The 14,286-nt window shown below is 41.2% G+C and overlaps 1 protein-coding gene across 1 annotated transcript in view; it reads right to left on the bottom strand.

Moving 5' to 3' along the window:
- Positions 1–9,824: 9,824 nt before the first annotated feature.
- The window catches only part of VCAM1 (vascular cell adhesion molecule 1), an 11,263-nt gene continuing 6,801 nt past the window's right edge, over positions 9,825–14,286 (bottom strand). Inside the window, exons 4-6 of the mRNA XM_032218667.1 lie at positions 14,266–14,286; positions 12,742–13,272; positions 9,825–10,200 (exon numbers count right to left, since the gene is read on the bottom strand). The exon at positions 14,266–14,286 is cut by the window's right edge and continues 252 nt beyond it. Of these exons, the coding sequence (XP_032074558.1) occupies positions 10,040–10,200; positions 12,742–13,272; positions 14,266–14,286 (713 nt within the window). The 3' untranslated portion in view covers positions 9,825–10,039. The remainder of the gene's footprint in view (positions 10,201–12,741; positions 13,273–14,265) is intronic.

Raw genomic sequence — 14,286 nt, forward strand, 5'->3', positions numbered from 1 at the left:
TTTTGTAAGCAAACAGAGAGAAGTTTCTTTGAGCTACTCAGTTTTCAGCTTTTTTGGGGCAGAAGTCATTTCATTATTGATTTGATTTGATTATATTTATATGCCGCCCTTTTCCCCCCGAAGGGGACTCAGGGCGGCTCACAATTCAAATCAGGGAAGGGGGGAATACAGACAGAAAATAAAAGACGAAACCTAACAATACATAATTTAAAAACACACAACAGTCATACCAATTCGAGACGGGGGCAACAGCTCTTTAGCCCCAAGCCTGTCGGAACAGCCAGGTTTTGAGGGCTTTGCGGAAGGCCCTGGAGGGTGGTGAGGGTTCGAATCTCCACGGGGAGTTCGTTCCAGAGGGTCGGAGCAGCCACAGAGAAGGCTCTCCTCCGGGTAGTCGCCAGTCGGCACTGGCCGGCGGATGGAATTCGGAGGAGGCCTAATCTGTGGGATCTAATCGGTCTAGTGGAGGTTATCACTGTTATTACTTGAAGAGATTATTCTTTCTCCAGCCCAAGCAAACTACTATATCCATTCATGGTTTCAGGGTAAGTTTATAGCAATAGCAATAGCAGTTAGACTTATATACCGCTTCATAGGGATTTCAGCCCTCTCTAAGCGGTTTACAGAGCCAGCATATTGGCCCCAACAACAATCCGGGTCCTCATTTCACCCACCTCGGAAGGATGGAAGGCTGAGTCAACCCTGAGCCGGTGAGATTAGAACCGCTGAACTGCAGATAACAGTCAGCTGAAGTGGCCTGTAGTACTGCACCCTAACCACTGCGCCACCTCGGCTCATTGATCGCTTGTTGATTGCAATAAAGAATGATGACTTGTAGGCATGAAAAGATCCCTTGAAACAGTCATGGTGTACTTGTAAACCATGTCCCAGTTTCAGGATTTGTGGCCATTACAGCTGTAATCATTCCCAAGCCACAACAAATAAAATCACAATAAACAACACAATAAACCAAGCCACAACAAATAAAAACCAAGCCACAATAAATAAAATCACAATAAACAACACAATAAACCAAGCCACAACAAATAAAACCAAGCCACAACAAATAAAATCACAATAAACAACACAATAAACCAAGCCACAACAAATAAAACCAAGCCACAACAAATAAAACCAAGCCACAATAAATAAAATCACAATAAACAACACAATAAACCAAGCCACAACAAATAAAATCACAATAAACAACACAATAAACCAAGCCACAACAAATAAAACCAAGCCACAACAAATAAAACCAAGCCACAATAAATAAAATCACAATAAACAACACAATAAACCAAGCCACAACAAATAAAATCACAATAAACAACACAATAAACCAAGCCACAACAAATAAAATCACAATAAACAACACAATAAACCAAGCCACAACAAATAAAATCACAATAAACAACACAATAAACCAAGCCACAACAAATAAAACCAAGCCACAACAAATAAAATCACAATAAACAACATAATAAACCAAGCCACAACAAATAAAATCACAATAAACAACACAATAAACCAAGCCACAACAAATAAAACCAAGCCACAACAAATAAAACCAAGCCACAATAAATAAAATCACAATAAACAACACAATAAACCAAGCCACAACAAATAAAATCACAATAAACAACACAATAAACCAAGCCACAACAAATAAAATCACAATAAACAACACAATAAACCAAGCCACAACAAATAAAATCACAATAAACAACACAATAAACCAAGCCACAACAAATAAAACCAAGCCACAACAAATAAAATCACAATAAACAACACAATAAACCAAGCCACAACAAATAAAATCACAATAAACAACACAATAAACCAAGCCACAACAAATAAAACCAAGCCACAACAAATAAAATCACAATAAACAACACAATAAACCAAGCCACAACAAATAAAACCAAGCCACAACAAATAAAATCACAATAAACAACACAATAAACCAAGCCACAACAAATAAAATCACAACAAGCGAACCCACAACTAACCAAACCAGAACAAACCACAGCAAAGGAAACCACAACACATCAAGCCTCAAAACAAACAAAAAAGCCACAACAAATCAAAGCAGAACTAAGCAAACCAAACTATAATCTTTAATTGGTTATGCTTCTTTCAATTCTAAAGGTAAGATGTAGATTTTCAAAGAGAGGATATTTCATAGTCTGTTACATTTCTTAATTCATAATTTATCCTGATATAATCTGTTAGAAATTATCCAATTTATCCCCTGGTGATTTATGCCTTCATTTCTACTTTTATTTCCAAATAGGATCCTATTCCAGTGCAGAAAATCTTTTTAGCTTTTTAGTATATGGACTTTTTATATCCATCTAATATAAAATCTTTTTCTTCCAGATTTTGAAATTTGAAATCCCACTTGACGCAGACCATTAATCAGGATCTTATTTTAAAATACAGCACTTTTTCTTGAGAATAATCATGGCTACCCCACCCACCAAGAAGATGGAAATGACTCGTTGCATATTTCCTGAAGGAAAAGCAATTATTAAGGTTAAAAAGATATAAAATATACAAGTGACTCATAATTGGCTGTTCCTATATTTAAAAAGGCATTTTTTTTCATCCTGAGTAGATAGTATTTCCATACAGATTATGAGTAAACACTCTTCCTCTTTCATAATTTCCATTTAGGTGTTCAGACTGATGCTGTTACCTGGAAATTGGAGAAATTAAGAAGTATTTGGGGCCAAGATGGTTCCTTTTCATTTCTAACCAAGGAGAAATTATTAAAAGTCTCCATTTCTTCCATTAAACGGGGAATTTTTTCAAAGGAGAAACATGCGCAAGATCATACATTGACTCAACTGACTGCGAAAGTTGTTTAATCTTGCAAAGTTGCATTATTCAGATGCAACATCTGAAGAACAGACCTCTCTTAAGATGGTCACAAAGGTTGTAACTGTGAACAAGACCACAGATGTGCCCTCTGGAATGAGCTGCCCACGGAGCTTCGTATAATCCCCGACCTCCGGTCCTTCCGACGCGCCCTAAAAAATTGGCTTTTCCAGCAAACCGGCCTGGCCTGAACAAAATAAAATAAAGGATTGATTATTGTTAATTTTAATTGATTTTTTAAAAATGTTTTGTGAATCTTAATTGGGTTTGTTTTTTGGATATTCTATCTATTTTTTTTAACTTTTATAATATGTATTTTTTTTAATGTTGTACGCCACCCTGAGTCCTTGGGAGAAGGGCGGCATATAAATCCAATAAACCAAACCAAACTATATATTTTTTAAAAAAAATATTGTTTTCCAAACTTCTAAGATTCAATTTTTTTCCCTTAGGTTACAAGTGATTTGCTAAGCAGCTAGTTGGAAACTTTAAAGCTCTCAGTCACAAGGGTATGTTGTATCCTCTCTTGTTTTTGGTAAAGTTTTTTTTTATTTTTCATTTTCATAACATATAACATATCCTCTCTTTTGCCACACACCAAAAGTGACAAGCCTTGAGGAAGAAATGTCCCCCATCACATCATAGACAACCAACAACTATCCTTCATGGGAATTCTGAGGATTATATTCCAAAACCTTGCAAAAGCACCTGTTTAGTCTAAAGCATACTTTGGAATAATACGTATAAACATTCGGGGAAATGTCAGCCTTGTTGAGGCAATAATTCCTAGATTTCCAAACTTCCAGTCAAATTGTGCTTCTGAAGATCCATTAACAAGGTGTGGCTTAGTTGAATTCTTCTGTGATTACCTTACTTGTCATAATAACTTCAGAAAATTTACTTCAAAAACCCTCTGTAGGTAGTCCTCAACTTATGACCACAACTGAGCCCAAAATTTGCACAGCTAAGCAAGACAGTTGTTAAGTAAGCTGTGCCCCATTTTACCTTTCTTGCCACATTTGTTAAGTGAATCACTGCAGTTCTTAAGTTACGTAGCAACAGGGTTGCGAAGTGAATCTGGATTTCCCCAGGTGTCTCAGCTCTCTCTGCAGGCACGCCAGCCGTCGGTTGCCCCAGCTTAGCTCTACTGCTCATGCACGCACGCCTCCTACCAGGGGTGGGTTGCTAATCCCGTTCCAACCGGTTCGGTTGGAACGGGGCTGGCGGCGTCCTCGTGCACGCGCGCAGTTCACGCATGCGTCTTAGCACCTGCACGATGCTCCAGCTGCTCGCGGAGACTCGCGCAGGCGCTGTATGTGCCATCCAGCTGCTCGCGGAGAATCACGCAGGCGCTGTAGGTGCCATGCACCTGCGTGGAAGCGCAGAAGCCTTCAAAGACCGGTAAGGAGCACGGGTGGGCAGGTGGGCCCTTCACTGTTCCCGGAAGTTACTTACTTCTGGGTTCACCAACCAACCAGTGTGCGGGGACCGCTGCGAACCAGTTGAAACCCACCCCTGCCTCCTACCAGCCAGATGGTTTTGGGGTCTCTGTCATGCATGCACAGGTGGTGGATGCAGGAGGCACGTGCGCATGCACGGGAGGGCGGTGAAGGGAGCGCAATGAGGTTGTGCACATGTACAAGGGGGAGCAGGGCACATGTGTAGGGTCACGCACTCATGCTCATGGGTTTCATGCACATGCACAGGGAGGGCAGAATAAATCATGCACGCTTAGACAACAATATCATGGCACCAGCTGGTATGCTGCTAAGTTTCTTTAGGCATTGCAGTATTTTATTTCTTTATGCCACTAAGAAACAAGGGTAAAACATTATTATTTAGAACTGCAGCATTTTGGATTTGGCAGCCCCCCCTCCCCCAAAGGCTGGGAGGAGTGATTGGGGGCATAGGAAAGGTGAATTTCCCCAGTGGTTTTGTTGGCAGTGATGCCGTTGCAACAGATGACTTCTAACCCATTTGTGAGCAATAGTACAGCTGTTTTTCTGAATACTTTGTGAAGTAATGGAAATACCCAGGATTTTGGAGGATGTAATATGTAGTGCGGAGGGACGCAGTGGATCAGGGGCTAAGATGTTGAGCTTGTCAATCAAAAAGGTCGGCTGTTTGGCGGTTTGAAACCCTAGCACCGCATAATGGAGTGGGCTCCCGTTACTTGTCCCAGCTTCTGCCAACCTAGCAGTTCGAAAGCATGTAAAAATGCAAGTAGAAAAATAAAGAGCCATCTTTGGTGGGAAGGTAACAGCGTTCCGTGCGCCTTCAGCATTCAGTCATGCCGTCCACATGACCACGGAGACGTCTTCGGACAGCGCTGGCTCTTCGGCTTTGAAACGGGGGTGAGCACCGCCCCCTAGAGTCAGGAATGACTAGCACATATGTGCAAGGGGAACCTTAATCTTTATCTTTAAGATGCAGTGTGGTGCCATATTGGCAGCATCATCTGCTGATCTATTTGCATGGTAAGCAAATTGGGTCTAGCAGCAGATCTGTGAAAGCCTTCAGGTGGGCCAACACCAGAGGTGAGTTCCTACCAGTTCGCACCTATTCGGTAGAACCGGTTCGTCAAATCTACCAAACCGGTTAGAAGAGGTTCCACCAGTGGACCCGGAAAGCAGGCCACACCTACAGAAGAGGTTCCAAATTTTTTTGAAACCCACCACTGGTCTTTGGATATGATTATTTTACACTATCATGCTCATATTTATAAAACTCAGTGCCTCTGTGAAAGGTAAGGATGACTACTGCGTTTGTGGTGCAATCAGAACATTGCGTGTGTTGAAGTTGTTTTAATGCAAACCAAAGATGCCTTTTAAAAAACAAGTTTACATCCTATTCTTATGCATGCCAGTGCTGTGTGTGAGGTAATTTAACGTGGTTCTGACAAGTGTCGGTGGCATCTTCATATCTGGTCACATGGGCGGCAAGCCACTCCCATCCGGTCACATGGGTGGCAAGCCACTCCCGCAAAGGAGACCACACCCACAGAGTAGGTTCGAACAATTTTTGAAACCCAGCACTGCACATCAACTACCGAAACTCTACTTTGGAGGGGCCCCTCTGGTGCATTCCCTTGCACACTTAAAAAGTACTGTACTCTGATTGACTCCGTCTCTCCCACTGATAGTGTAATTCTGTAATATTTTTTCCCCACTAATCTAGGACTACGCCTACACAACATGCTTGTTCAATTTATCTCATTTGAGTGGGTCAAATGACATACAGTGTGGGAGTTTGGTGTAATGGTTAAGGCACCAGGCTAGAAAACCAGGAGATATGAGTTCTAATCCAGCTTTAGACCCAAAGATTGTTGGATGAACTTCGGCCAGTCATGTTCTCTCAGACTAACTCACCTCACATGGTTGCTGTTATAAGACGGGTGTCAAACTCAAGGCTGGATCCAGCCCATGGGGTACTCAGATCTGGCCTGCGATGCTCCTGCCTGTCAAAATGGGCTCTTGAACTCCATTTTTGGCTGCTATGGCCTTCTGCAACCGTCTGTCAGTGAATACGGAGCTCCAGAAGGACGCGTGTTTCACTGGCAGAGGGTTGTAGGAGGCTGTGGCAGCTGAAAACAGAGCTCGGGATCCTGTTTTTGCTGGCAGTCGGTCCACCACAGGCGCCCCCAACACAAGTGACATTGAGCTGGTCATGCCCACCCTGGCCACGCCCCCCCAGCCCCTCCCCCCCGAGGTCAAACACAACCCTGATGCGGTCCTCAATGAATGTAGCTGGAGAAGCTAATGTGGCTAGCTTGGCAGGCTGGATTGCTGCCAAGGTCAGTCTGTGCTGGATTGCTGCCAAGGTCAGTCTGTGCTGGATTGCTGCCAAGGTCTAGTCTGTATGTTAATAAATCCTTGAAGTATCTTTGTCTTGGCGTCTTTGGTGTAGGACGAGGGGGGTCAGAACAGTAACCTTAAACTGAGATTTAACTGGGCTTGCTAATATTTAATAATGTGCCAATACTGGCTAAGGTGACTTTGTTCCTTGAAAAGATGATTTCCTGATCCTCTGTTGAGTGTGAATCCCCCTTGTATTCATTCACCTGTTTAACTCCACGCTACTATTGCTCATTAAACCTTGGGTTTAATGGCAGTGCCACTGATATGATCACTGAATTGTTAGGCTGTTAGGACAATACAGTAGATACTGTATGAATTGCATTCAGTATCATCAACAGCAAATGCCCAAATGATAAAACCCACATGGTAACATCCTTATTCAAATGTTATCCTTATGTATTCATGTTTAAATGTTTGGTGCAAATCACATTTGCATGATGATGTCATCACACATTTCATCATTTGACTTCTTTTGTTCTCCCTGAAGATGCCCATAGCCATATCTATGCCATTGCCCATTATTTCTTTTTTTTTTCTAGAGAAAAAGATGTTCTATTAGGTTGTAGCTTACCGGTGATAACAAGGAAAATCAAGAGTTACCAGCAATGCTTATAAAATCAGAAAAGCACTTTTATTTACAATTCAATCATATACTGATTAACTCTAGCATTTGGGGCTATTTTACTCTCTAGCCAGACAAAGGAAAATTCAACATAAATATTCCGTTTCACAGGAGAACATTGCGCTGCTAAAAACAAACTTAAACAATACTGCACAAGCTTTGAAAAGTACCAAAACATGAACCCGGTGGGTGGGAGGCTCACAATGTTGTTTTTTTTTTAAAAAAAAACAGGTTATAACCTTGCAATTTTGTCTGGAGTGTACAAATTATTGCTTTCATAATATAGCTAACAATGGCAAAGTAAACTTTTAGCTCTAAACTTTCAAACTTCAATGGTATTTGTATGCCGCCCACTCCCTAGGGACTCTGGGCGGCTCACAACAAATAAAAACATTTAAAACATTTAAAATTACAGAATTAATGCCTTACTTTAAAGGTACATAAGATTGTACCCTCCATTTTATTCAGATATCTTAGCACTAGGTAATGGGATATTTCTATACTATGAACATCTGTCAGTGTTATACCAGTTTAATTGTTGTTATTTCCTTTTCCTAGAGATTTCTGGGAACCATAGTCTTCTTCCAAGTTTCCTAATGTTTCTCAAATATTAGCTTCCATTATTATGTAGAACTATGCTATGCTGGCTGGAGAATTCTGGGAGTTGAAGTCCACAAGTCTTAAAGTTTGCTAATGCTCCGATTTGTAGCGTTGCAAACATGGAGGTGTGAGCATCCATTTATACAGAAACAAATCATCAAATTAAGCACTTTTTAAAATTTAACCCATTTCAACAGAAGAATGAAACGTAGTTTAAAAAAACCCCTCTTGTTGAGATCAACAGGTCTTTAAAATGCTTAGTTCCACCAGGATTAAGCCCATTATGAAAAAAAACACCACCTTCGGAGTATCATGTAATTTTTCACAAGTAGCAGTGAATAAGTTTGTATTTTCTACTTACAGGTTAAAATACATACATATACAAAATACATACATCCATTTGTAGATTTATCCTATTGTATCCCACCTCTGCATAATAAATATGTTCAGAATATGATACACTATTTACAAGAAATCTATAATATATCTCACAGAATATTTACACACATGGCCAATCCTTCAAAAACAATTTGGAAATGACCCATCTTCTAGAACAGAAGGCCAAATCATTGCTTTGTTGAGAAGTTCCTGCAGCCACAACATCCCCACACCAAAATACAAGGGCAATAAAGAAAAGAAAATTAAATAGTCACGCAGCGTGTCACTGGTGGCAGAAGCTCACAGATCCAGGAATGGCACAAAAAGTGGCGCTTTGCGGGCAAAAGAAATACATTTCCTAAAGCTAGCAAATAGTCCTTCTTTTTCTATTCACAAAGTTGTTCTTGTGGGGGCTTTGGTGCTCTGCGAGCCTGTTTTGTTGCAAACAGACATTTCATTACCTAACTAGGTAACATAATCAGTGCTACAATGCAATGCTACTCCTCTCCTATTGATCAACTGTTCATATTTCATGACTTGCATCGATTGTATAAAGATCTCTGGATAGCCCACCCTATTGCACTTCACTTTATTCTCATATGTAATTACTTTGTGTTGAGTATGTAGTTAAGCATGAGTTAGCCTGGCACTACCAAAAGGAAGGCAGGTTTCATTTGGCCCATATTGCACATGGAAGTGCAATATAAAATGTAAAATGAAAGCATAGTTTAGAGCAGGAGTCCCCAACCCCTGATCCATGGATGGGTACCGGGCTGAAACCAGGCCGTGCAAACAAGGAACGCCCCATTCGTGGGATGCAGACAACATACAAAATCACGCCCCTTCTGGTCCACGTTAAAACCTCTCTCCATGGAACTGGTCTCTGGTGCCCAAAAGATTGGGGGGAGGGGCACTGGTTTAGAGACATATCTATAGATTAGTCCAAGATCACAACTCACTTTATGGCTAAATGGAGACACTAAATGGGGAGGGAGTCTTGACCTAAGAGACCGGTTTTCATGAAAAGGCCTAATTTTGGTTTGCATCAGAGGTGGGTTCCTACCAGTTCACACCTATTCGGTAGAACCGGTTCATCAAATCTACCGAACCGGTTAGAAGAGGTTCCACCAGTGGACCGGGAAAGCAGGCCACACCTACAGAAGAGGTTCCAACATTTTTTGAAACCCACCACTGGTCCTTGGATATGATTATTCTACACTCTCATGCTCATATTGATAAAACTCAGTGCCTCTGTGAAAGGTAAGGATGACTACTGCGTTTGTGGTGCAATCAGAACATTGCGTGTGTTGAAGTTGTTTTAACGCAAACCAAAGATGCCTTTTAAAAAACAAGTTGACATCCTATTCTTATGCATGCCAGTGCTGTGTGGGAGGTAATTTAAGGTGGTTCTGACAAGTGTCGTCGGCATCTTCATATCCGGTCACATGGGAGGCAAGCCACTCCCATATGGTCACATGGGTGGCAAGCCACTCCCACAAAGGAGGCCACACCCACAGAGTAGGTTCGAACAATTTTTGAAACCCACCACTGGTTTGCATCCTTTCCAAAGCACATCAGCTCCATTCCTCTCACACCGAGTTGTGATGAGAAAGATCAACAAAGGTCCTGAGCAAGATTTAGTATCATCCAGTTGGTAAACTTGCAAAAACTGTCTTCTAATTTCTTCCGGTTAATGGACTTACACGTTTGGTTTAAGGGAGTCTGCAAGGCTGTAGGATCCATTTATTTTCATCTTTCTAAAAATGTAAACAAATATGGCTGCCGCAGGACCCGCTACGGTGGCTAAACAAGAAACTACGACGATTACAGGAGTCACGTAATCCAGCTCTTCAACTCTGGCTGAAAATGAAACAAACGGGGGGAAAAAATATGAGTATAACATGACAACAATGGCCATTGGCAATGCTATCTGAAAGTTTCACTAGCAAATGTTTATCTGTTTCTGGATTTAACATCCCCTCCTTTTCTTTCTCTTCTGGGGCTGGCATAACTCATAACTCCACCCCACCACTGTAAAATGCTAATTTATTTTCAATTTCTGGAGTGGTTCAGCCTTAAAAATTAATTCATTGGTTTCCTTAATGAAACGTCATTGCTTCACAGTATGCGCTATACAAACTTCACTACACAGAACGTTTTGTGTAGGGGTGAAGGTTGCCATTGTACTTAATTTTCTCGGTAGATGGAAAAGGCGCCGACTTATAATACGAAAATATAGTAGAGAATTATCCTTAATTGTAGTAGTAGAATCCTAATCCTTGTAAATTCAAATGTAGCCCCACTGAGTTCCACAGGTAAGTGCGAATAACTGTGCAAGACCCACAATGGAGTACTCCATTAACCCAATTTTCTGGGTTAGTGGGGTACAAACAATAGCAATAGCAATAGCAGTTAGACTTATATACCGCTTCATAGGGCTTTCAGCCCTCTCTAAGCGGTTTACAGAGTCAGCATATTGCCCCCAACAATCCGGGTCCTCATTTTACCCACCTCGGAAGGATGGAAGGCTGAGTCAACCTTGAGCCGGTGAGATTTGAACAGCCGAACTGCAGAACTGCAGTCAGCTGAAGTAGCCTGCAGTGCTGCATTTAACCACTGCGCCACCTCGCAGTGGCGCAGTATTTACAAGGCAAACTGAACCATCAATTAACCACGCGGGATGGGTGTCCACATTATGCTTGGCCGACTGGTAAATCGAGGCTATGTGATATCCCAAGAAAATAGAACTTCCCCCAGGGGAAATTAATGAGATTTATAGGGTTTATCCCAAGCATATTTCAAAAGTAAATTTTATAAAATTCAATGGGATCAATTCCCAAAGAAGGTAAAGTTGAGCCCAGTTTGGTCACAGACCATACAGATTTCAGTCCCCTTTATAGCAATGTTTATACCATGTCACCTTCATGGACAGAGAGTCCTGATACAGAAATACACATTTTTGGAGAAGAGGGGCGAATAATATCACCCGCAATCCCCTAAGACGCCTTTCCTAAATCTTGTAAGTTTCCAAATGCATGGTTCCCAACATCTAGAATAACTCTCTACCGTGCCATGATGTCTGGAGAATTTGGGGAATTAAATTTCCAATATCAGTTTGGGGGAAAGATTCCACGCAGATTAATATGGAAAATTAATCAACTTTAATTAGGAAAAGAGTAAAATTGCGCTAAAGGGAATGCAAGAGAATAGTGAAAAGGCTAAGGTGTTCGACCCACAGAAAACACTGCATTTCTGATCATTTTTCTTCACTGTTATTTTCCTCTTGTATATAATTTTTTTTATACAGGTAGACCTCAACTTACAACTATTCAAAGTTACAACATCACTTAAAAAGGAGACTTATGACTAAATTTTCAGACTTACTACCTTTGAGACACCCCCAGAATCGGGGGATCAAAATTTGGACACTTGGTAACCGGCATTCATTTATGATGGTTGCAGTGTCCCGGTGTTTGTGTCTGTGTGTGTTTGTTTGTGTGTGTGTGTGTCACATGATCCCCATCTGCAACCTTCTGACAAGCAAAGTCAGTGGGGAAGCCAGATTCGCTTAACAACCGGGTTACTGACTTAACAATTGCAGGGATTCACTTAACAACTGTGGCAAAGGAAGCTCATAAAATGGGGTAAAATTCACTTAACTGCCTTGCTTGGCAGCAGAAATTTTGGGCTCCTTTGTGGTTGTAAGTAAAGGACCACCTGTATAACGGCTAGTTTGTTGTCTAAGCAATGTCTTTTAGTATTGTAGTAGTATTTAGTAGTAATAACCCAACAATTCAAGGTGTTGGTTATTACCTTTAAAGCCCTACATGGCTTAGGGCCAGCATACCTGCGAGACCGCCTACTGCCACATTCCTCCCAACGGCCGGTGAGATCCCACAGGGTTGGCCTCCTTCAGATGCCATCAGCCAGACAATGTCGGCTGGCGGCTCCCCGGAGGAGGGCCTTCTCTGTGGCTGCTCCGACCCTGTGGAATGAGCTACCCCCAGAAATCCGGACCCCACCCACTCTCATGGCTTTCAGAAAAGCTGTTAAAACCTGGCTATTCCTGCAGGCCTGGGGCTGTTGACCTCATTGTTGAGGTCCAGCCCCGATCATAACATATGTATGTGTGTTGATTTTAGCCTGTTTTATTTTCATTTCTTTATTATTCTTCCCCCCCCCCCCCTTCGTTGTAAGCTGCCTGGAGTCCTCCGGGATTGGGCGGCCTATAAATCGTACAAATAAATAAATATTGCAAGAATCCTAGCCAGGGAAAGGAAGAGCTGATCTCATAACTTTTGGGGGCTGCTACCCAATAAGCATGGAGTGTTAAGGCAATGCAATCTGCTAGCAGTATTAGTGCAATACGGTTATATGACTCAAGATTGAAAAAATATATACCAATTATTAGGATCTCTTCTGTATTATTTCTGTCATCATCAGAAACATCCTCCAGGTACAAAACTGTATTGTTTTTCAGTGCTGCTTGTGATGTCACAGAGGTCATTATTTTTGGCGCTGTATCTGATGTAGACGTTGAAATCAATTCCGGTGCTCTTATTTCTGATGTAATAGACACTAAGGCTTTCAGTGTTGCACGAGATGTAGTTGATATAGTTTCTGATGCTGCATCTGATGTAAAGGACGTTGTTGTGGTAAATACTGTTGTTTCAGATGGGGTGTTTAGTGCTGTTGTCTCAGATGGGGTGTTTAATGCTGTTGTCTCAGATGGGGTGTTTAGCGCTGTTGTCTCAATTGGGGTGTTTAATGCTGTTGTCTCAGATGGGGTGTTTAGTGCTGTTGTCTCAGATGGGGTGTTTAATGCTGTTGTCTCAGATGGGGTGTTTAGTGCTGTTGTCTCAGATGGGGTGTTTAATGCTGTTGTCTCAGATGGGATAGTTAACGTTGAAGTGGCTGTTGAAAAGACTGAACCTAAAGAAAGAAAAATATGTACTTCTGTTAATTATTTAAAGAAGAAGGTAGTTACTCTTGACAAGTATAAAATCAAACTGCGTGATGATAATATATATGAGTGTTAACGTTGAATGTTTTCAATATGAATGCTCAAGCATCTGAGATCACAAAAAGATCCCTTATATATTAGTTTTTTTGTTTATTTGAATGTAAAATATTTGACATTCAGACTTTAGCTAGAGAATATTTAACATTAACACTGAAATGACTTGAGTGCAGGAAGATAGTCTTCTCATCCCTGCCTTAATCCTCTCCTTTTACAATCGGATTCTAAGCAGGAAAACTTTCTAAGGATAGCTGGGACATTTAGAAACGGAGTTAATGATCACACACTCTTGTATTATGTAGTACAGAGCCGAGGTGGCGCAGTGGTTAAATGCAGCACTGCAGGCTACTTCAGCTGACTGCAGTTCTGCAGTTCGGCTGTTCAAATCTCACCGGCTCAAGGTTGACTCAGCCTTCCATCCTTCCGAGGTGGGTAAAATGAGGACCCAGACTGTGGGGGCAATATGCTGACTCTGTAAACCGCTTAAGAGAGGGCTGAAAGCCCTATGAAGCGGTATATAAGTCTAACTGCTATTGCTATTGCTAGTATATTACTGTTATTAAAGGCTCTCAAAATGACCTACAATAAATATTGTAAAATTTATTAGCGCATTAAATCTAAGGATCTCAAACTCTGATTTGCAAATGATTTTTAAAAAAAATCTATGATGTGTTCTGTGAATAAGAACAGGCCGACCAATGAATATCTTTCTCTTGCAATATTAAATAAGTGGCTATTATTGGACCCTTCATAATTAAAACCAGACTGGCTATAACAGGACTGGCGATACAAAATTGTCACAAATGGAAAGGGGAAAACCATGCTTTGCAAGGCCAGTAGTTTTGAGGATACAATCTGTAAGTGCATTCAGAATGTGGCCCCTTACATTCCCAGCAGTTTTATACCTTGCACAGAAATATATAGTG

This window comes from Thamnophis elegans, chromosome 5, assembly GCF_009769535.1.
Source record: "Thamnophis elegans isolate rThaEle1 chromosome 5, rThaEle1.pri, whole genome shotgun sequence".
Taxonomy (NCBI): Eukaryota; Metazoa; Chordata; class Lepidosauria; order Squamata; family Colubridae; genus Thamnophis; species Thamnophis elegans.